Source organism: Carcharodon carcharias, chromosome 9 (assembly GCF_017639515.1).
Source record: "Carcharodon carcharias isolate sCarCar2 chromosome 9, sCarCar2.pri, whole genome shotgun sequence".
Classification (NCBI taxonomy): domain Eukaryota; kingdom Metazoa; phylum Chordata; class Chondrichthyes; order Lamniformes; family Lamnidae; genus Carcharodon; species Carcharodon carcharias.
In genome coordinates, this window is record NC_054475.1 from 46,086,679 (window position 1) to 46,107,689 (window position 21,011).

Here is a 21,011-nt window from a genome sequence, read left to right on the forward strand (position 1 = left end):
TCCCAGTAAACAACAAATACACCATTTCCTCATATTTGAGCTATCCCTCAACCCTCACATCCTATATTCCCCCTTGCTTTGCTATCTGTTATCTCCATTACTTCACCAAAAGTAGGTGGTGAGAGGCCATATACCCCTGAACTATTTTTCCTCCTAACCTCCCTTCTTTTCCCATTTTCCTCAGAGGTTTTTGCTTTTGAAATTCAATTTGACTATTAAAAAATAAACCAATTAGAACAGGGAAAAAAAATCTCTCTCCCTCTCTTTGTCTTATCGGTGTTACAAATTACAAACTCTATCTCATAGGTGTTAGTACAACCTTGCCTAACTTGTCAACGACAAAGGCAAGATAATCAGTCGACTTCAAAATGCAACAGCTTTTCCTATTAAAGTTGTCTTAACTGAAAACACATGAACTCACTCCACTAATCCCTTTCGTTCAGATTCCCCCCTCAGCTCCTCCCCTATTGTCCTGTCTAAAACACAAAAGTTACAAAAGATGTGCAATCAGAACATTGCAACTATTTTTCTCACACACTGCTGTTAAAAGCAAAATATAGACTTTAACTCAATGAAATTTCAGAACTATGACCATTGAAAAAAGAGGTTGAAAATTCAGGACATGAAAGAAAAATAATTGATCAATAAATTAATTAATACTGTTCTTCCATCTCTAATCAATTACTTCTTATGTAGTCACAACACATTTAACTTCAGCAGTTATGCACAGCTGACAAAGTATGTCCTGTACACAAAAAGCAGGACAAATCCAACCTGACCAATTACCACCCCATTAATCTACTCTCAATCATCAGTAAAATGACGGAGGGGCCATCAACTTGATTAGCAATAACATGCTCAATGATGCTCAGTTGGGGCCGCCAGGATCACACAACTCTTGACCTCGCTGTACCTTGGTTCAAACATGGACAAAGGAGCTGAACTGCAGAGGTGAGGTGAGAGTGAGTGCCCTTGACCGAATGTGGCATCAAGGAAATGTAGCAAAAACTGGAGTCAATGAGAAACAGGAGGAAAACTTTCTGCTGGTTGGAATCATACCTCGCGCAAAGGAAGATGGTTGTAGTTGTTGGAGGTCAGTCATCTCAGTTCCAGGGCATCACTGCAGGAGTTCCTCAGGGTAGTGACCTTGGCCCAATCATCTTCATTTGCTTTAGCAATTCCCTTCCTTCCATCATAAGGTCAGAAGTGGAGTTGTTTGCTGATGATAGCACAATGTTCAGCACCACTCGTGACTCCTCAGATACTGAAGCAGAACATATCCAAATGCCTGACCTGAACAGTATCCAGATTTAAGCTGACAAGTAACTTTCACACCACACAATTGCCAGGTAATGGCCATCTCCAACAAAAGAGAACCTAAGCATCACTCCCTGACATCCAATGGCATTACCATCGCTGAATCCCCCACTAAAAACATCCAAGGGCAGGGTTACCATTAACCAGAAACTGAACTGGACCAGCCTTATAAATATTGTGGCCACAAGAGCAGGTCAGAGGCTAGGAATCCTGCGGTGAGTAACTCACCTCCTGACTCCCCAAAACCCATCATCTACAAGGCACGTCAGGAATGTGATGAAATACTCTCCACTTGCCTGGATGAGTGCAACTCTAACAAGACTCAAGAAGTTCGACACTATCCAGGACAAAGCAGCCCGTCTGATTGATATCCCATCCACAAACGTTCACTCCCTCCACCACCTACACACAGTGGCAGCAGTGTGTATCATGAACAAGATGTACTGCAAAAACTCACCAAACCTCGTTCAGCAGCACCTTCCAAACCCATGACCACTACCATCTAGAAGGGCAAGGACAGCAGATACATAGGAACACCACCACCTGGAAGTTTCCCTCCAAGTCAGTCACCATCCTGACTTGGAAATATATCACCGTTCCCTCACCTTCACTGGGTCAAAGTCCTGGAACTCCCTCCCTAACAGCACTGTGGGTGTACCTGCACCACATGGACTGCAGTGGTTCAAGAGGCAGCTCACCACTTCCTTCGCAAGGGCAATAGGGATTGGCAATAAATGTTGACCTAGCCAGTGCCGCTCACATCCTGCGAATGAATTTTTAAAAAGCAGCAATCCGAAGAAATCTATATTCCATATCAGCCCACATCACAAGCTGAAGCAGAACATTGTAAAGGTGGAAAATAGAAGAGCCTGAACAAGCCACCAAGAGAAAATCCTAAAGGACAATCTTGCATCAGTAAATCAAGTAAGCAATGGCACATGGACAAATGATCTATGAAGGTTGAAAAATCTTTCAAACGTTTCTGAAGTATTAAGAGATTCAGAATGGAGTGTTTGAGTTCCCTTTGCACCCTGACCCTGCTAGATATGACTGATACCTGCATGTTGAATCTCATCCAAAACATAGACACATAGCCATAAAAACTGGTGGCAAAAACAGACAACAGCAAAGTCATTCCTGCTTTGAAATGTGGATTTAGATACTGAATTACTGATGTTGTCCATATTCTTAAATTCACAGTCTGCCCAATGAGTCCCAGTAATTGCTCTCACATCTTAGCATAGCAGCAACTTCTAAATTGGAACCGCTGATTGGGTAATAAATCCTTAACCTTCCCAATTATTAAATGCAGCCATAATGGATGTTCAACATGCACAAAAATAATGGAGACTCTTCAAGTTTCATGACATTTAAGTTAGAAATTAAAGAAGAAAAAGTGTGCTTACAATAGGTGTCATTCAGCAAATACAATAGAGAACCAAGCTGAATACAGAAGGTTCAGAAGGGATGTGTTAAAGCAAATACGAGAAGCAAAGAGGGATTATGAAAAAAGGCTGGCAGCTAACATAAAAGGAAATGTTAAGGTATACGATAAGCACATCAATAGTACAAGGGTGGTAAAAGGAGGAGTAGGGACAAAAAGGGCATTTACACATTGAGGCAAGAGGCATGGCTGAGGTGTTAAATGAATTCTTTGCATCTGGCGTTACTTATGAGGTAGATGCTGCCCAGGCCCTGGTAACGGGAGGAAACTCAGTCACTAGAAGGGTTTAAAATTGGATAAGCTGTCGGTCCTTAGAGTTGGTAGGCACCCGGACCGGATGAAATGCATTCAAGAATATTGAAGGAAGTGAGAGTGGAAATTGCAGAGGCACTGGCAATAATCTTTCAACGTTCCCGGGATTCGGGGGACATGCCGGGGGACTGGAGAACTGCAAACATTACAACCTTTTTTGATCAAGGGCGTAAAGATCTGCCCCGCAATTACAGACCAGTCAGTTTGATTTCGGTGATGGGGAAACGTCTAGAAACTATTATTCGGGATAGAATTAATAGTCACATGAAAAAAATTTGGATTGATTCGGAAGAGTCAGCATGGATTTGTTAAAGGAAAATCATGTCAATCTAACTAGCTGGAGTTTTTTGAAGAGGTAACAGAGATGGTTGATGAGATCAAAGTCATTGATATGGTGTATATAGGCTTCCAAAAGGCGTTTGATACAGGGCCACACAACAGACTTGTGAGAAAAGTTATAGATTGTGGAATATAAGGGGCAGTAGCAATGTAGATACAAAATTGGCTGAGGGATAGGAAACAGAGAGTTATCGTTAGTGGGTATTTTTTGGGTTGGAAGAAGGTTTGTAGTGGAGTTCCCCAGGGGTCGTTATAGGGACCTTTGCTTTTCCTGATATATATAAATGATCTAGATCTTGGTGTGCAGGGGACAATTTCAAAGTTTATGGACAACACAAAACTTGGGAGAAGTGTAAACTGTGAGGAGGACAGTGTATAACTTCAAAAGGACATTGACACATTGGTGGAGTGGGCAGATAGGTGGCAGATGAAGTTCGATGCCAAGAAGTGTGAGGCGATACACTTTGGTACAAAGAACATGGAGAGACAGTATAAAATAAAAGATACTATTCTAAAGGTTGTGCAGGAGCAGAGAGACCTGGGTGTATATGTACATAAGTCATTAAAGGTTGCAGGACAGGTAGAGAGAGCTGTTTCTAAAGCATACAGTATTCTAGGCTTTATTAATAGGGGCATAGGATACAAGAGCAGGGAGGCTATAATTAACTTATATAGGACACTGGTTAGACCTCAGGTGGAGTATTGTGGACAGTTCTGGGTAACACACTATAGGAAGGATGTGAATGCGTTGGAGAGAGTGTAGAAGAGGTTTACGAGAATGGTTCCAGGGATGAGACGCTTCAGTTATGAGGAAAGATTGGAGAAGTTGGGACTGTTGTCCTTGGAGAGGAGGCAACAAAGAGGAGACTTGATAGAAGTTTTCAAAATCATGAGGGGTCTGGACAGAGTAGATAGGGAGGAACTGTTCCTGCTCGTAAACAGATTGATTACCAGGTGGCACAGTTTTAAAGTGTTTTGCAAAAGAAGCAAATGCGAGGTGAGAAAAAACTTTTTCACAGAGCAAGTAGTTAGGGTTTGGAATGCACTGCCTGGAAGTGTAGTGGAGGCAGGTTCAACTGAGGCATTCAAGAGGGCATTGGATAATTATTTAAATAGGAACAATGTGCAGGGTTACAAGGAAAAAGCAGAAGATAGGCACTAAGTTAAAATGAGAGCCAGTGCAGACACGATGGGCTGAATGGCCTCCTTCCACACCACAACAATTCTGTAATTTACTAATTTTATACATGAAAAGTACATTTAAAGATATTCTTCATTCTCTATTCAACACTATAGTAGACTTCTGACTAGCCACAAGAATTAGAATGAAAGTCCTGAATGTTTCAAAATCCATCTTTATTTAAAGGGTTAACTTGTCAAACTAGCTGGGTAACTGGGGAAAAAGAAGCAAAGGGAAAATTGCCTAAGAAATAGTTCTTATACGATCTAGAGGACAGAATGGTTTTGGTATTATATTGCAAGCACTTTTTTGAGTTTTCAGCTGAGGTTATAGAGACCATTTCAGGAAATAAGATGTTGAAGACATCCAAAGCTTACATCTACTGAGCATTTGATTCTAAAATTTGATTTCAAAGAATGTTAGCAGTAATGCTGGAAAACAAGTTCACTGCAACATGCCTTCACTTTTGGAGCAGCCTATTCATTATCCAGGATTACCACTGAGATTTTCAGTCTAATGTGAATATAGACTTGAACTGCTCAAGAGATGACATTGCTTCTCGAAGGCTGGCTGTGATATTTCTCAGGTCAACACATGGAGTTCCAACTGTCATTGCTTGCTTGCTCTTCAAGATGATTTATAGTATAACCAACCTTCAACAGAATAAGCAAGCTGCAAGTGGAATGCAGAAGCCTCTGCCAACAACTGCTATGCAGCAAAGAAAATCTTTTAAAGGTCATAAGCATAGTTGAACAACAGAGCAGTACAAAGACTAAATTTGTATTTTCGCCTGCAACTTACATCCAAAATAAGACACTACACAATGCTCCATTCATCACAACTAAATTAGTCTTCTACTAATTACATTTTCTCCAAATGTGGTTAGTAGCAGAAATTACGAACTGTCCTTTAGGCTAAACTTAAGGCAAAAAACTTATTCATATGAAATGTTTTATGTTTTGAAGATTTTTTCAGTCTGCTGTCCTTAAGCGATTTCTTTGAGGTGACGTTATTTCATATATTATTACACCCAGGAAGCCAGGAAGGTTTGCTTCTCCAGCACCTTGTAGATGAAACTACTTATTCCATTGGGTCCATTAAAGCAGCTGCAGTGGTGATTTCCATTTGGGCCAGGAAGGAGCTCAATTGGCTCCCTTGCTCCTCAAGCTTAGCTGTTTTATGATCATAGTATTAACAGGCCTGATTCATAATGCAAATATTTCTCCTTAAAGAGGAGATGAAGATGAAACATGCAGCTCAAGAATACTGCCGAGAATAGGCAAGATTAAGGACATCAAGGGATTTGAAGATGCAATGGATCTTTCAATGAAGGCCTGAAGATCAAATAAAGAACTTCCAATGGACCTGCTGATTATAACAAGGGTGCATAATTTGACAAGCACTTTGCCAATAGGGGTGTGGGACTTTATTTCCAGGGGTGGAAAAAAGGTGTTTTTGTTTTGTTGGGAGTGCCCAAACTGCTTTCTCTCACTGAGATGATTAAACTATGGGCAAAAACGTAGCGCACAAAATCAAAGCAACAACTCAATTTGCACTTATACTCCTTACTCACTAGTTCATCATCTTAAATTTTCACTGTTTGGAAAAGACTGTCCTTAGGATTACTAATTCATCGTTGGGCAAAACCAAAATCAAAACACCAAGATTGTTTTGAATGTGAAGTAGGATACATGAAAATTAATGGAAGCATAGATTTGGATGTCATGTGTGGCCCATTAGAATCTCCTGCGTGCTCCCAAGCAGCCCACAAAAACAAAACCAAGTTTGCACATTCCTTACAGTAGATCAGCTGTGGAGGAACAATGCTCAACTTAATGTCAAACAGAAAACTATAGGCTTAATATCAAACAAAAACTATAGGCTTAACTATAGGCTTAAATATGCGAAGCCAAAATGGCAACCAGAGGGGCCAAAAGAGCTTTTGAGCCAGCAAATCATGTGCATTTCAACCCTAAGGTCAGACAAGAAAATGAAGAAGGTAACAGCAGCGATGGAATTGATGGCAGGAGGAAAAATGTAAAACTGATTACTGAGAATCTTCACAGAATCTTTAGTGCAGGAAGCCATTAGGCCCAGAGTCTACACTAGCTCTCTGAAAGAGCATTCTACCTAGTCCCACTCCCCTGCCTTATCCTCATGACCTTGCACATTCTGTCTTTTCAGATAGCAATCTAATTCCCTTTTGAATACTTCGGTCAAACCTGCCTCCACCACCCTCTCAGGAAGTTCACCCTCTGATGAAAAAGTTTTTCCTCACAACACTTTTACTCCTTTTGCCAATTATTTTCAATCTGTGCCCTCTAGTTCTTGATGGTCTCCTGATGGCGGGAGGTTTCTGACTATTTACTCTGTTCATATCCCTCAGGATCTTGAATGCCGCTATCAAGTCTCCCCTCAGCCTCCTGTGCTCCAAGGAAAAATGTCCCAACCTCTCTAATCTATCCTCATAGCTACAGTTCTTTATCTCTGGAATCATTCTTGTGAATCTCCTCTGTACTCTCTCCAATGCCTTCACATCCTTCCTCAAGTAATGTGCCCAGAACTGGACGCAGTACTCCAGTGAGGCCTAACTAGTGTCTCATACAAATACAACATGCCCTCCTTACTCTTGTACTAAATGCCCCTATTAATAAAGCCTAAGATGCTATATGCCTTATTAACTGCTCTGTCAACATGCCCTGCCATCTTCAATGACTTATGTACATATACACCAAGGTCCCCCTGTTCCTGCACATCCTTTATTTTATACAGGCTTTCCACATTCTTCCTGCCAAAATGAATCACCTGACACTTCTCTGCATGAACTTCATCTGCCACTTGTCTGCCCAATCCACCAACATTTCTATGTCCTTTTGAAGTTCACGACCATCCTCATCACAGTTGATAATGTTTCCAAGCTTTGTATCATATGCAAATTTTGAAATCATGTACTGAACACCACAGTCTAGGCCATCGATATATATCAGGAAGTGCAAGGGTCCCAACACTGACCCTGGGGAACTCCACTACAAATGTAGAAACATAGAAAATAGGAGGAATAGGTCATCTGTCCCTTCGAGCCTGTTCCACCATTCAGCGTGATCATGGCTGATCCTCTATCTCAACGCCATGCTCCCACTTTCTTCCCATTCCCCTTGACGCTTTTAGAGTCTAGAAATCTATTTCCTTCTTAAGTATATTCAGTGACTTGGCCTCCGCAGCCTTCTATGGTAGAGAATTCCACAAGTTCACTACCCTCTGAGAGGAGTTTCTCCTCATCTCAATACTAAATGATCTGCCCCATATCCTGAGAGTGTGACCCCTTGTTCTAGACCACCCAGCTAGAGGAAATATCATCCCTGCATCCAGTCTGTCCAGCCCTATCAACATTTTATACGCTTTATTGAGATCCCCTCTCATTCTTCTAAATTCCAGTGAATACAGACTTAGTTGGCCCAATCTCTCCTCATACGACAATCCTGCCATCCCAGGAATCTGTCGGCTGAACCTTTGCTGCACTCCATCTATGGCAAGTGTATCCTATCTTAGGTAAGGAGAGCAAAACTGCACACAATACTCCAGGTGTGGTCTCACCAAGGCCCTGTAAGACATCCTTGCTCCTGTACAAGTCCTCTTGCAATGAAGGCCAACATACCATTTGCCTTCTTAGCTGCTTGCTGCATCTGCATGGTTGCTCTCAGTGACTGTGTACAAGAACACCCAAACCCCTTTTGTACATCATGATTTTCCAATCTATCACTATTCATGATTTTCCAATCTATCACTATTTAAATAATACTCCATTGTTTTTCCTACCCAAGTGGATAACTTCACGCTTATCCACGTTGTACTGCATCTGCCATGTATTTGCTCATTCGCTCAACCTGTCTAAATTGCCTTGAAGCCTCTTAACATCATCTTCACCAATCACTCCCACCAAGTTTTGTGTCGTCAGCAAACTTGGAAATATTACATTTTGTTCCCTCATACAAATCATTGATATATACTGTGAATAGCTGGGGCCCAAGCACTGATTCCTGTGGCACCCCACTAGTCACTACCTGCTACTTCAAAAAAAGACCCATTTATTCCTACTCTCCGTTTCCTGTCTGCTAACCAATTCTCAATCCACGCTAATATGTTACCCCTAACCCCATGTGCTTTAATTTTGCACACTAACTTCTTATGTGGGACTTTATCAAAATCTTTCTGAAAATCCAAATACACCACATTCACTGGATCTCCCTTAACTATACTGCTAGTTACATTCTCAAAAAACTCCAGTAGGTTTGTCAAACATGATTTCCCTTTCATAAATCCACGTTGACTTTGTCTAATCCCATTGATATTTCCTAAGTGTGCTGTTATCACATCCTTTATAATGGACTTTAGTATGTTCCCTATTACTGATAGGCTAAACAGTCAGTAATTCCCTGTTTTCACTCTCCCCCTTTTTTAAATAGCGGGGTTATATTTGCCACCCTCCAATCTGTCAGAACTGTTCCAGGATCTACAGAATTTTGGAAGATGACAACCAACGCATCCACTATTTCCACGGCCACCTCCTTTAGTACCCTGGAATGTAGATTATCTGGGCCTGAGGATTTATTGGCTTTCAGTACCATTAATTCCTCCAGCAATGGTGTTTTTAAATAATATTAATTTCCTTCAATTCCTCCTTCACACTAGACCCTTGGTTCCTTAGCATTTCTGGGAATTATTTGTGTCTTCCTCCACGAAGACAGAACTAAAGTAGTTATTTAATTGCTCTGCCATTTCCTTGTTCTCTGTTATAAACTCTCCCATTTTGGACTGTAAGGGACCTACATTTGTCTTCACTAATCTTTTTCTTTTTACATACTTATAGAAGCTTTTACAGTCCACTTTTATGTTCTTTGTAAGTTTACTCTCACACTCTATTTTTCCCCTCTTAATCAATCTCTTGGTCTTCCTTTGCTGAATTTTAAACTGTTCCCAAACCTCAGGCTTGTTACTTTTTCTAGCAACTTTATATAACTCCTCTTTGGATCTAATACTATCCTTAATTTCTTTTATTAGCCATGGTTGGGCCACTTTTCCTTTTGTGTTTTTGTGCCAGAAAGGAATGTACAACTGTTGGAATGCATACATTTGTTCCGTAAATAGTAGCCATTGCCTATCCACCTTAGCCAATGCACGCTACATACTTTCGTAGTTTCCTTTGTTTAGATTTGGGACCATAGTTTCAGATTGTAGTTATCGCTATTCTCTGCATCCTGTCACTCAGCCAATTTCTTATCCAAGTGCACTTTCCCTTTTATTCCATGAGCCAGAATTTTGCTCACAAGTCTGTTGTGTGACACTGTATCAAATGCCTTTTGAAAATCCATATATACCACATCAACAGCACTGCCCTTATTAACCTTATCTGTTACCTCCTCTGTTACTCCAGCAAGTTAGTTAAATGTGATTTTCCCTTAACGAATCCATGTTGGCTTTCCTTAATTAATCTACATTTGTCTAAGTGACTATTGATTTTGTCCCAACTATAGTTTCCCTACCACTGAGGTCAAACTGACAGGTCTGTAGTTGCTGGCTTTATCCTTGCACCCCTTTTTGAACAAGGGTGTAATATTCACAATTCTCTGGTCCTCTGGCACCATTCTGCATCTAAGGAAGAGTGGAAGATCATCATTACTTCCTCTGGAATTTCCACTCTCACTTCCTTCAGTACCCTTGGATGCATCTCATCTGGTCCTATTTATTTCCCGTGTTGAGATTTTGACAGCTTTCAGGTTAAAGTGCAAAGACTAGATCAGGGTTTTTTACAATTCATTTTTCGCATGAGTGTGTTTCTGGCAAGGTCAGAATTTATTCTCCAACTCCAATTGCCCTAGCAAAGGTGGGGGTGAATCACCTTGAACCATTGCACACCATGTGGTGGGGAGTTCCAGGATTTTGACCCAGCAACAGTGAAGGAATAGCAAGATATTTCCAAGTCAGAATGGTGTGTGGCTTGGAGGGGAACTTGCAGGTGGCGGCATCCCCAAGTATCTGCTGCCCCTTTCTTCTAGGTGGTCGAGGTCACAGGTTTGGACAGTGCTATTGAAGGAGTCTTGACAAGTTGCTGTACTGCATTCTGTAAATGGCACACACTGCTGCTACTGTATGCCAGTAATGGCAGGAATGAATGTTTAAGGTGCAGGATAGGGTGATGATCAAGGTGGCTACTATGTCTTGGATGCATGTCAAGCTTCTTGTCTGTTGGAGCTGCAATCATCCAGGCAAGTAGAGAGTACTTCATTACACTCTTGACTTGCACCTTGTAGACGGTAGACAGGCTTTGTGGGAATCAGGTGGTGTGTTACTGCCTCAAATTCACAGCCTTTGACCTGCACTTGCAGCCACTGGATGTATATGGCTGCCCCAGTTAAGTTTCTGGTCACTGGTGACCCCCTAGGATGTTGCTAGTTGGGGGTGGGGGGGCACTCTGGGGGTTAGTAATGGTAATGCCTTGAACGTCAAGTGGGGATGGTTAGATTTTCTCTTATTAGTGATGGTCATTGCCTGGCACTTATGAGGCATGAATGTCATTTGCTACTTATCAGTGAATGTCCTTCAGTGCTTGCTGCATGCGGGTGTGGACTGCTTCAGTATCTGAGAAGTCATGAATGGTGCTGAACATTGTGTAATATCAGCAAAGATCTACCTTTCTGACTTTATGATGGAGGAAAGGTCATTGATGAAGCAGCTAAAGATGGTTGGGTCTAAGACACTACCCTCAGCAAGTCCCACAGTGATGTCCTAGGCTGAGATGATTAGTCTCCAACAACCACAACCACCTCCCTTTGTGCTAGTTATGACTCCAACCAGTGGAAGATTTTTCTTCCTCGATCTCATTGGCTTCAATTTTTCTAGGGCTCCTTGGTGCCACATTTGGTCAAATGCTGCCTTGATGTTAAGGGCAGTTATCCTCACCTCAATTGTGGAATTCAGTTCTTCTCTTTGGACCAAGGCTGTAATGAGATCTGGAGCGAAGTAGTAGTAGTAGCTATTTGTTAAAATGGTGTCATTAGGGAGACAAAAAGAGCAAAAAGCAACAACTTCCCTCACTTTACGAAGCATAGACTTCAAGAAGCAACACTAAAACATGCCCAACTCCTATAAAAAACACATTATACAACAGCTCATTTCAGAGGCCGACAAGATTTTGCCGCCCCCTAGCTGTTGTTTCGCTCTCCTGCCCTCCTCAGTTTGTGTTACCCCGAGATCATCTAAAACTCTGCTGCCTGTATTCTAATTCACACCATCATCCCTGTGCTTGTTGCTCTAAATTGGCTCCTGGTCTGGCAACAACTGAATCTAAGTTTTTATCCTTGTTTCCAAATCCCTCCCTATCTCTGTAACCTCCTCCAATCCCCAAACCCTCTGAGCACCTCCAATTCTGCCCTATTGCCCATGCCTGAATTTTTTTGTGCCATCATTGGTGGGTGCGATTTCAGCTACCAAATGAGAAGTTCCAAACAGCAGATTGATCAGTGGGGCCTAGACATCACAAATTGGCTGCAAGTCGTGACATTCAGGGTACCATACCTGCAGGGAACATGCATAAAAGGATATTTTCTCCCAACTCGCCAGCAGCAGCACTGTTACTGTAAATGCTCGTCAAAAGCGAGAATGTTGGGGCCCTAACCTTGGGGATCTTCTTAATCTATGAGGTTCAACTACTCATTGGACAAAGTCACTATACTGGTTCAATGAGCAGATTATTTGCAATGTCAAGGTCTTGAAATGCTGGCTGGTTGTCTCATGTTAAAAGATGCGGCACACGTTTCAGTAGAAATTTTTGTAGAAGGGGGAAAAATGCACCCTAATTGTATCACGTTGTGTGCTATGATTTTGTAAGTATAGTAAAATACTGCTCAACTTCATTTTTTCCATACTCTGTATTTAGTGATAATTATCAGTTAATCATACAACTTTCGTGGTTATTATTTGTTTCTAGCTATACACGGCCTGTATTCTATTTCATATCATCATTCCTGTGCTTGTTGATCTAAACTGGCTCCCGATCTGTTAACATTTGAATCTGCAGTATAACAATACTTATCTAGCATATTTGCACATTATAGGAAAAATCCTGCATGAACTAACACACTTTAATGTTGTGACAATACTCTTGCACGCAATCCTTTTAAAATCATCTCAATGTTCCATCACAATTACTGCTCCTGATGAAGAGTGACCATTAATACAGCATTCCATTATAAATAGTTCAAAAGGACATACAAGGTTAGAAGGAACAAATTTGTAACTGTACTTCTGAGATTTTTCACAATTCAGGTAACCATAATACGTAAATTTCACAGACCCATCATTGAACTTTAATAACAATGCGGCTCTTCATGTCATTAAATTGCCTCATCTTCAATAGTGCATAAACCATCAGCATACCTGGGGTAACCATAATAGATGGCAACTTAAGGTTGAGTGCAAGGTTTGGTTTACTGTTAGATATCAGGTTGGTCTCTTGATTCCTGACTGAATAATTGGTATTAGGTGCAAGCAAAGTTGTAACCTGCAGTGAAAAAAGAAAGTTTTATCTCACCGCATTCTCAGTAGCACATTTGTCTGTACATAAAATATGACATGCATGTTACAGTAGATTACAGACCAGATTCTACCATTTTTCTGAGCTCCTGAACTTAGTTGCAATACAATAGAGAGGTGCCACAGTTGCTCAGCTTCTAGGTTGGGAAGTGCATGGCTGTCCTAGGCCACACTAATGCACTTTCTCGTGGGGTGCCAACAATAAACAGTAAATTTGAAATAAGCTGCTTGATTGTAGATGGCCCAAAAGAAATTAGCGAAGGAAAAGAAATCATCTTATAAAGGCACAAAAATAATGACTTTTTAATATAATTTGCTTATAATCTAAATACTGAAACAAATCACAGAACTGTTACAGCACAGGAGGAGGTCTGCACACTTTTTAAGGAGATGAGGAAAAAAACTTAACTGAGGCATAGAGTGCAAGAGCAAGGAAGTTATGTAAAACTAGTATAAAACACCAGTTCAGCCTCAACTGGAGCATTGCATCCATTTCCGGGCACCACACTTTAGGAAAGATGTGAAGCTATTGGAGAGAGTGCAGAAAAGATTCAACAGAATTACCATTTTCCTTGGTGAAGAGAAGGTTGAGAGGTGATTTGATAGAGGTATTCAAAAATCATGACTGGTCTGGACAGAGTAGATAGGGAAAAACTTTTTCCACTGGTGGAAGGGGTGAGAATGAGGTGTCACAGCTTTAAGGTAACTGGCCAAAGAAGCAATGGAAACATTGGAATAGTTTTTTCATGCAGCAGGAGGTTAAGATCTGGAATGCACTGCCTGGCAGTGTAGTGGAGGCAGGTTCAATCGAGGCATTTAAGAGAGAATTGGATCATTAACTGAAAAGAAAGAATGTGCAGGGTACAGGGAAAAGGCTGCAAACGGCATCAGGTGCATTGCTGTGGCTGAATGGCTTCCTTCTGTGCTGTAACAATTGTTACTCTGCTGTCCAAGAAAGTGATCAAAAAAAGACTAGTTCAAATCAGTTCAAAAAGCAGCAAGTCAGAAAGACATATTAACAAGATTTTGTCTCATTTCCAAGTACGCTGCACACAAGAAACGTGGTTTTGTTGCAAATAAAAAGTACAAATATGTATAATTTTAACTAGATAAACTTTTACAAATGAAAACTCATTTGCTAAATCTACTTGAAACCCATGGTTTAAAATCGGAATGAATGGGGCCGGGGGTGGGGGAGACGATGGCATAGTGGTTACGTCACTGGACTATTAATCGAGAGGTACAGACTGATGCTCTGGGGACACTGGTTCAATTCCCACCATGGCAGCTAATTGAAAAAAATCTGAATTGAAAGCTAGAATTGACAATGGTCACCATGAAACTATCATCAATTGTTGCAAAAATCTATCTGATAAGGAAGGAAATCTGCTGTCCTGAACAAGTCTGGCCTACATGCAACTCGTGACCTACAGCAAATGTGGCTGACTCTTAAAGTGCTCTCACAGGCAATGAGGGGTGGGCAACAATTACTTGCCAGTGACTGCCAGAATGCGTAAAGAAAAGTCCTGCTTGCAATCTATACCTGGCTCTCAATCATACATTATTAATTGTCTATCGATATACTACATTCATGCTACAGTATATACTTCCTAAAGAGCTTACTTGGAGAAGTAATTCCAATTGCAACATGTCACACAGCAGCTGTTTGCAGTGCCATCCTACTCCTTTTTACTAACCTGAGGTGAGATGAGGTTCCGACCAGGTTTGGTTGCCAATTCAGAGGATGTCAAAGCAGAACCAGCCTTCTCATCTGTAAGAACAGAATCAGACAAAAGTTTTTCTTTTCAGAAAGCAGAACACTGCAAATGCTCAAAATCTGAAATAATAACAGAAAATGCTGGGAATACTCCGCAAGTCTGGCAGCAACTGTGGAGGGAGAAACACAGTTAATTGGCTGCATTTTACATGTACCCAGCAGGCGTATTTCCCATTTGGGTTGGGGGAATGTAAAACAGGGAGGGTGGGCACATGAAATATGGTGGGCACGCATCTCACCACCTTCCCATCCACCCCTAGCTCACCCCCATAATACCTGAGGGGGGGTGGCCGGGCGCCAAAATTGACAGCCCGCCCACCCTATTTAAATGAACAATTAAGGGTCAGTTCGGCTTATCATCAAGTCAATTGTCTCTGATAATATGTTGCCCATGCCAAAGAACACTTGACATGGGCAGCAGGGCAGGAGCGCAATGCCCAATTTTTTTTTACCTCAAGCGCTTGAAGGACAGGAAGGGGACAGGGTGTGTTGCTCTCTGGGGACTGCCCTTTTCTGATTGTGGGGCAGCCCCCATTAGGTCAAACCTACCCCCCTTCCTTCCTACCCACTCCCTCCTTTAACCCCACCCCCCACACCCCCACCCCTCTCACTAACCTACCCAAACTCTCCCAGCCCAAGACTTAGCTGCTCCAGGGATTCATCATCTTATTCTCCTGCTGTCCCAGCTGTGGCCACTGACAACTTCATGGTGCTGCCGGCCAATCTAATTGGTCGGCAGCTCCAGATGGTGGGGCGTCCTCCCCAATGAGAGGCGGAAGTCCTACTCGGCCCTCATTGGCCCACACCGCCCCTCTCCCCTCACCCCCTGTATTATTCAGTCCCATATTTCAGATCAATTAGAACTGATGGAAGATCATCAATCTGACATGTTAACTCTGTTTCTCTTTCCACAGATGCTGCCAGATCTGATTATTTCCAGCATTTTCTTTTTTTTAAATTTTAAAAGCTTTTCTTTTATTGTATTAATATTGCCAGGAAATACCCTTACATATTGTGAAAATGCATTGTTCTTTCTTCCCAGACAACCTTTTTTTGTAGACAACAAAAACAGAATTACCTGGAAAAACTCAGCAGGTCTGGCAGCATCGGCGGAGAAGAAAAGAGTTGACGTTTCGAGTCCTCAAGACCCTTCAACAGAACTAGGTGAATCCAAGGAAGGGGTGAAATATAAGCTGGTTTAAGGTGTGTGTGTGTGTGTGTGTGTGGGGGGGGGGGGAGGGGGGCGGTGTTGGGTTGGGGGAGAGAAGTGGAGGGGGTTGGTGTGGTTGTAGGGACAAGCAAGCAGTGATAGAAGCAGATCATCAAAAGATGTCACAGACCAAAGAACAAAAGAACACATAGGTGTTGAAGTTGGTGATATTATCTAAATGAATGTGCTAATTAAGAATGGATGGTAGGGCACTCAAGGTATAGCTCTAGTGGGGGTGGGGGAGCATAAAAGATTTAAGAATATTTAAAAATAATGGAAATAGGTGGGAAAAGAAAAATCTATATAATTTATTGGAAAAAACAAAAGGAAGGGGGAAGAAACAGAAAGGGGGTGGGGATGGAGGAGGAAGTTCAAGACCTAAAGTTGTTGAATTCAATATTCAGTCCGGAAGGCTGTAAAGTGCCTAGTCGGAAGATGAGATGCTGTTCCTCCACTTTGCGTTGGGCTTCACTGGAACAATGCAGCAAGCCAAGGACAGACATGTGGGCAAGAGAGCAGGGTGGAGTGTTAAAATGGCAAGCGTCAGGGAGGTTTGGGTCATTCTTGCGGACAGACCAAAGCGGTTCTGCAAAGCGGTTGCCCAGTTTACGTTTGGTCTCTCCAATGTAGAGGAGACTGCATTGGGAGCAACGAATACAGTAGACTAAGTTGGGGGAAATGCAAGTGAAATGCTGCTTCACTTGAAAGGAGTGTTTGGGCCCTTGGACGGTGAGGAGAGAGGAAGTGAAGGGGCAGGTGTTACATCTTTTGCGTGGGCATGGGGAGATGCCACAGGTGGGGGTTGAGGAGTAGGGGGTGATGGAGGAGTGGACCAGGGTGTCCCAGAGGGAACGATCCCTACGGAATGAATGCCGACTTTTTTTGTTGTTGCTTTAAGTTCCTCTCCCACATTCTTACAATTTCCTGCATAAAGAAGTTTCTTCTGAATTCCCTATTTGGTTTCTAAGTGTTAATATGTCATTTTATATCCATATGTCCATATATCCCAAAGTACAATCAAGAAACACCTTCTATACATTTTCTATGTGTCCAGCAGTTCTGGGAAATCAAATGAGACAAGCGACGCATGCTTCAGTTGGGGATCATATCATCAGGTTTAGAATAGCTATGGAATATGACAAGGAATAATCAAGCGTAAAGGTATTTAACTGAAGGAGAGCTATTTCAGTGAATTGAAAGAAATCTGGCCCAGGTGGATTGGAATCAAAAACAGACAGGCAAAATAGTAACTAAATATGGAGGAGATATTTTGGGTACAGAAGATGAGTAGTGGCTTCAAACTTTACTGTGTTCCTGTCTGGCTGTTGTACTGGCTTCTTCTTACATTTGCTGGCAGCCCTGCTTCACGGGTACTGGTGACTATATCGAAAGGTGGGGTGGTGGCAGTGGAATAGGGGGAGAGGAGAGGAGCTGATTATAATATGTGTTGTTACAATCCCTGTTGAGTCCTATTACTTCTTGAAAGATAATCAAATTTTCAGTGGCTCACTAGAAGGGTCACACCACAAGATTTCATGTCTTAAGACTTTTACTGTCATAAACAAACTAAAAGCAAAATTGTCTAAGCACTATTCAGTAGGCAACTTTAAACTACAGAAAAGATCCCCCAACTCCCCCTCCATGGTTATACTTTACTCTACACTGTGCCTTATATGGATACTTCATTCTCCAGGAACTAGTTCAAAGCTACTGTATAACTGTTTACAAAACCTGACATTCCTAACACTTCCCTGTGACTTGAAGACTAAAAGTCTATCCAATGTCAGCACAGCTGCCCTGGTCATTATTGACAGATATGAATATCTCTCACTTTTTCCCAGTAAGACTACCTGGGCCCCCTTTACCTTCAACAACCAAGAACCCAAGCTTGTCATCGGTCAGAATGCAGAACAGGTCACAAGACCTCCTACAGTCCTCCATTTTATCTACATTAAAGAGAGAGCTCCAAAACATAACAATCTTACAAACTTCTTATTTGTAACTGTGTGGGAGGGGGCGGAAACGGGACCGAATTCACTGTGTGGGAAAGCAGTGAGGCTGATTGCAATGTGTGTGTGTGTGTGTGTGTGTGTGCGTGTATGTAGCGGGGCGGGGGGGAGGCTGATTTCAGTGTTTTGGGGGCGTGGGGGAGAGAGGGGGCTGATTACAAAGTGTGTAAGGGGAGAGGATATGATTACATTGCATATGTGGTGGGGGGGGAAATGAGTCATTTGTCACTGGGAAATACGGAGAGCTTGACTGAAACCAACATGGGTACAAATATATTTACAAAGTACTTTAAAAACAGGTCATAATATGATGTAGTAAATGTTGATCTATAATACACAAACTTTAATAATTATATACTGAATGTTATTATATTGCTTTATTGCTATTTTATTTTTGCACGTGTCTGGGGTCACTTTAGTTTTCAAATCTTAATATGTGGTCAGGCTGGAAAATAAATTGGGAAGCACTGATCTAAAGCTAGGGCTTGCTGGATGACAAAAAATAAAGATTAAAGTGAAACAGAAAAAGGAGGATTATGACAAATGTAAGGTTGATCATAAAGAATCAGAATGAATGCAGTAGGTGCAGATTAAAAAAATGAAAGAGAAGCAAAGAGCATGCATAAGAATTGATTAGCAGACAACATGAAAGGAAACTCAAAATGATTTTTTTATAGTAAAACAGTAGTCAAAGTAGGGGTGGGGCTAATTAGGGATCAGAAAGGAGGTGATCTCATGGGGCAGTTGGCATGGTTGAATACTTTGCATTTGGCTTCACTGGAGAACAGGAAGTAGCAATAAAGGAGGATGTAGCAATAATGAAAAGTCACCCAGTCCAGATCAGACGCTTACTAGGTTACTGAGTAACTCCTTCGCTTTTGCCTTTTCTAACTTTTGCACCCTGTAGGAATTGGTTCTTGCTTGACTACAGGGGAAGGAGCTCTTTGGTGAATGTCTAGTAAGTTGTTAAAGAGTACTCTATTCCTAAGGTTTAAAAAGAATACAAAATGGTGCTAGGATTAATAAAAATATATATTTAAAAAAAGTGAATAACATAATTAATTAATTAAAACAAATTAAGGATGGCGGGACAGGTGATGTGTCAAGGCTGCAGCATGTGAGAGTTCCTGGATGCCACTGTGATGCTTTGGCTCAGTCATTGAACTGGAGGCTGAGTTGCAGACACTGCGACGCATCAGGGAAGGGGAAAGTTACCTGGATGCTTTGTACCAGGAGGCAGTGACACCACTTGGGATAGGGTCTTCTGATTTGGTCAGTGATCAGGAACAGGAGGATGTGACTGCAACTGAGGGAGAAAAGAGGGCCCAGAGGGCAGGAATGCAGGAGGCTCAGCCTTTGCAATTGTCCAACAGGTTTGAGGTTCCCTCAGCTTGTTTGGATGACAGTGCAGGTTGCAGGACAGATGACCATGGCAGCGTGGTACTGGAAGCCAATGAATTTGGGTGGAGCAAAAAGGAATGTAGTGGTAGTAGGGGACAGTATACTCAGGAGGATTGACACTGTTCTCTGCAGAAAAGACCAAGAGTCCAGACGGGCTGTGTTACCTGCCCAGTGCCAGGGTTCAGGACATCTGCTCAGGACTGGACAAGAACTTGCAATGGGAGAGAGAGGATCTCGTTGTTGTGGTCAACGAAGGTATCAACGACTTAGGTAGAACTAGGAAAGAGGTTCTGCATAGTCAGTATGGGGAGCTAGGTACTAAATTAAAAAGCAGAATCTCGAAGGTAATAATACTTGGTTTATTACCTGAGCCACATGCAAATTGGCATAGGGCAAATAAGATTAGAGAAATGAATGTGCAACTCAAAGGCTGGTGTGGGAAAAGTGGGTTCTGGTTCATGGGGCACTGGCACCAGTACTGGGAAAAGTGGGATCTGTACCATCAGGACACTCTACACCTGAACCATGCTGGGGCTGAAGTTCTAGCGAGCCACATAACTAGGGAAGTAAAGAAGGTTTTAGACCAAATAGTGGGTCAAGGGATCAAAGTTGGGAAGATGTGGTAAACCAAAGAGTAGAGGCAGGGCTTGAGATAAATGTATTAATACAGGAAATGATAAACAGAATATGACAGGAAGGGACAAAGAGTATAAATCTAAGAGTAAAACAGCAGTCAAAGCTAGTAGTTCCAAAAATAGCATAAAGGACAAAATTAAAGTCTCTGTATCTGAATGCACATAGCAATCAAAGCAAAAGCAGATGAACTTGTGGCGCAAATAGAAATAAATAAGTACAGTCTGAAAACCATTACAGAGACATGGCGGCAGGATGACATAGATTGGGACCTGAAATTGAAGGTTACGTAATTTTTTAGGAAGAGCAGGAAGCTAGGAAAAGATGGAGAGATGGCTCTGCTAATTAGTGATGGTATTAGCACAGTAGTGAGGGATGACCTAAGTTCAGGAAACCAGATGTAGAAGCAGTGTGCATCAAGATGAGATGATAAAGACAAGAGGTCACGTATGGGAGTGGTGTACAGGCTCCCTATAAGTAACTACACGGTAAGACAGAGTATAAAGGAAGAGATAATGGGAGGTTGTCAGAAAGATACGGCAATAATCATGAGAGACTTAAATCTACATATAGACTGGAAAAATCAGATGGGTATTGGTAGCCTAGATGAGGAGTTCATAGAATGTTTTTTGGATAGTTTCTTGTTCTGGAGCAAGAGAGCAGGCTATACTAGGCCTGCTATTGTGCAACAAGATAAGATTAATTGATAACCTCAGAGCGAAGGCAACCCTGGGTAGCAGTGGTCATAATATGACTGAATTTTACATTGAGTTTGAGGGAGATACGAGTGGGTCCAAGAC

General features: G+C 41.8%; 1 protein-coding gene across 9 annotated transcripts in view; it reads right to left on the bottom strand.

Moving 5' to 3' along the window:
• Positions 1 to 21,011, bottom strand: part of anks1ab (ankyrin repeat and sterile alpha motif domain containing 1Ab) — a 484,507-nt gene that overhangs the window by 204,682 nt on the left and 258,814 nt on the right. For all 9 annotated transcript variants that reach the window (XM_041195093.1, XM_041195098.1, XM_041195102.1 and 6 more), the window contains 2 exons: positions 14,879 to 14,952; positions 13,026 to 13,149 (listed from right to left, as the gene is read on the bottom strand). In XM_041195093.1, coding sequence (XP_041051027.1) covers positions 13,026 to 13,149; positions 14,879 to 14,952 — 198 coding nt within the window. The remainder of the gene's footprint in view (positions 1 to 13,025; positions 13,150 to 14,878; positions 14,953 to 21,011) is intronic.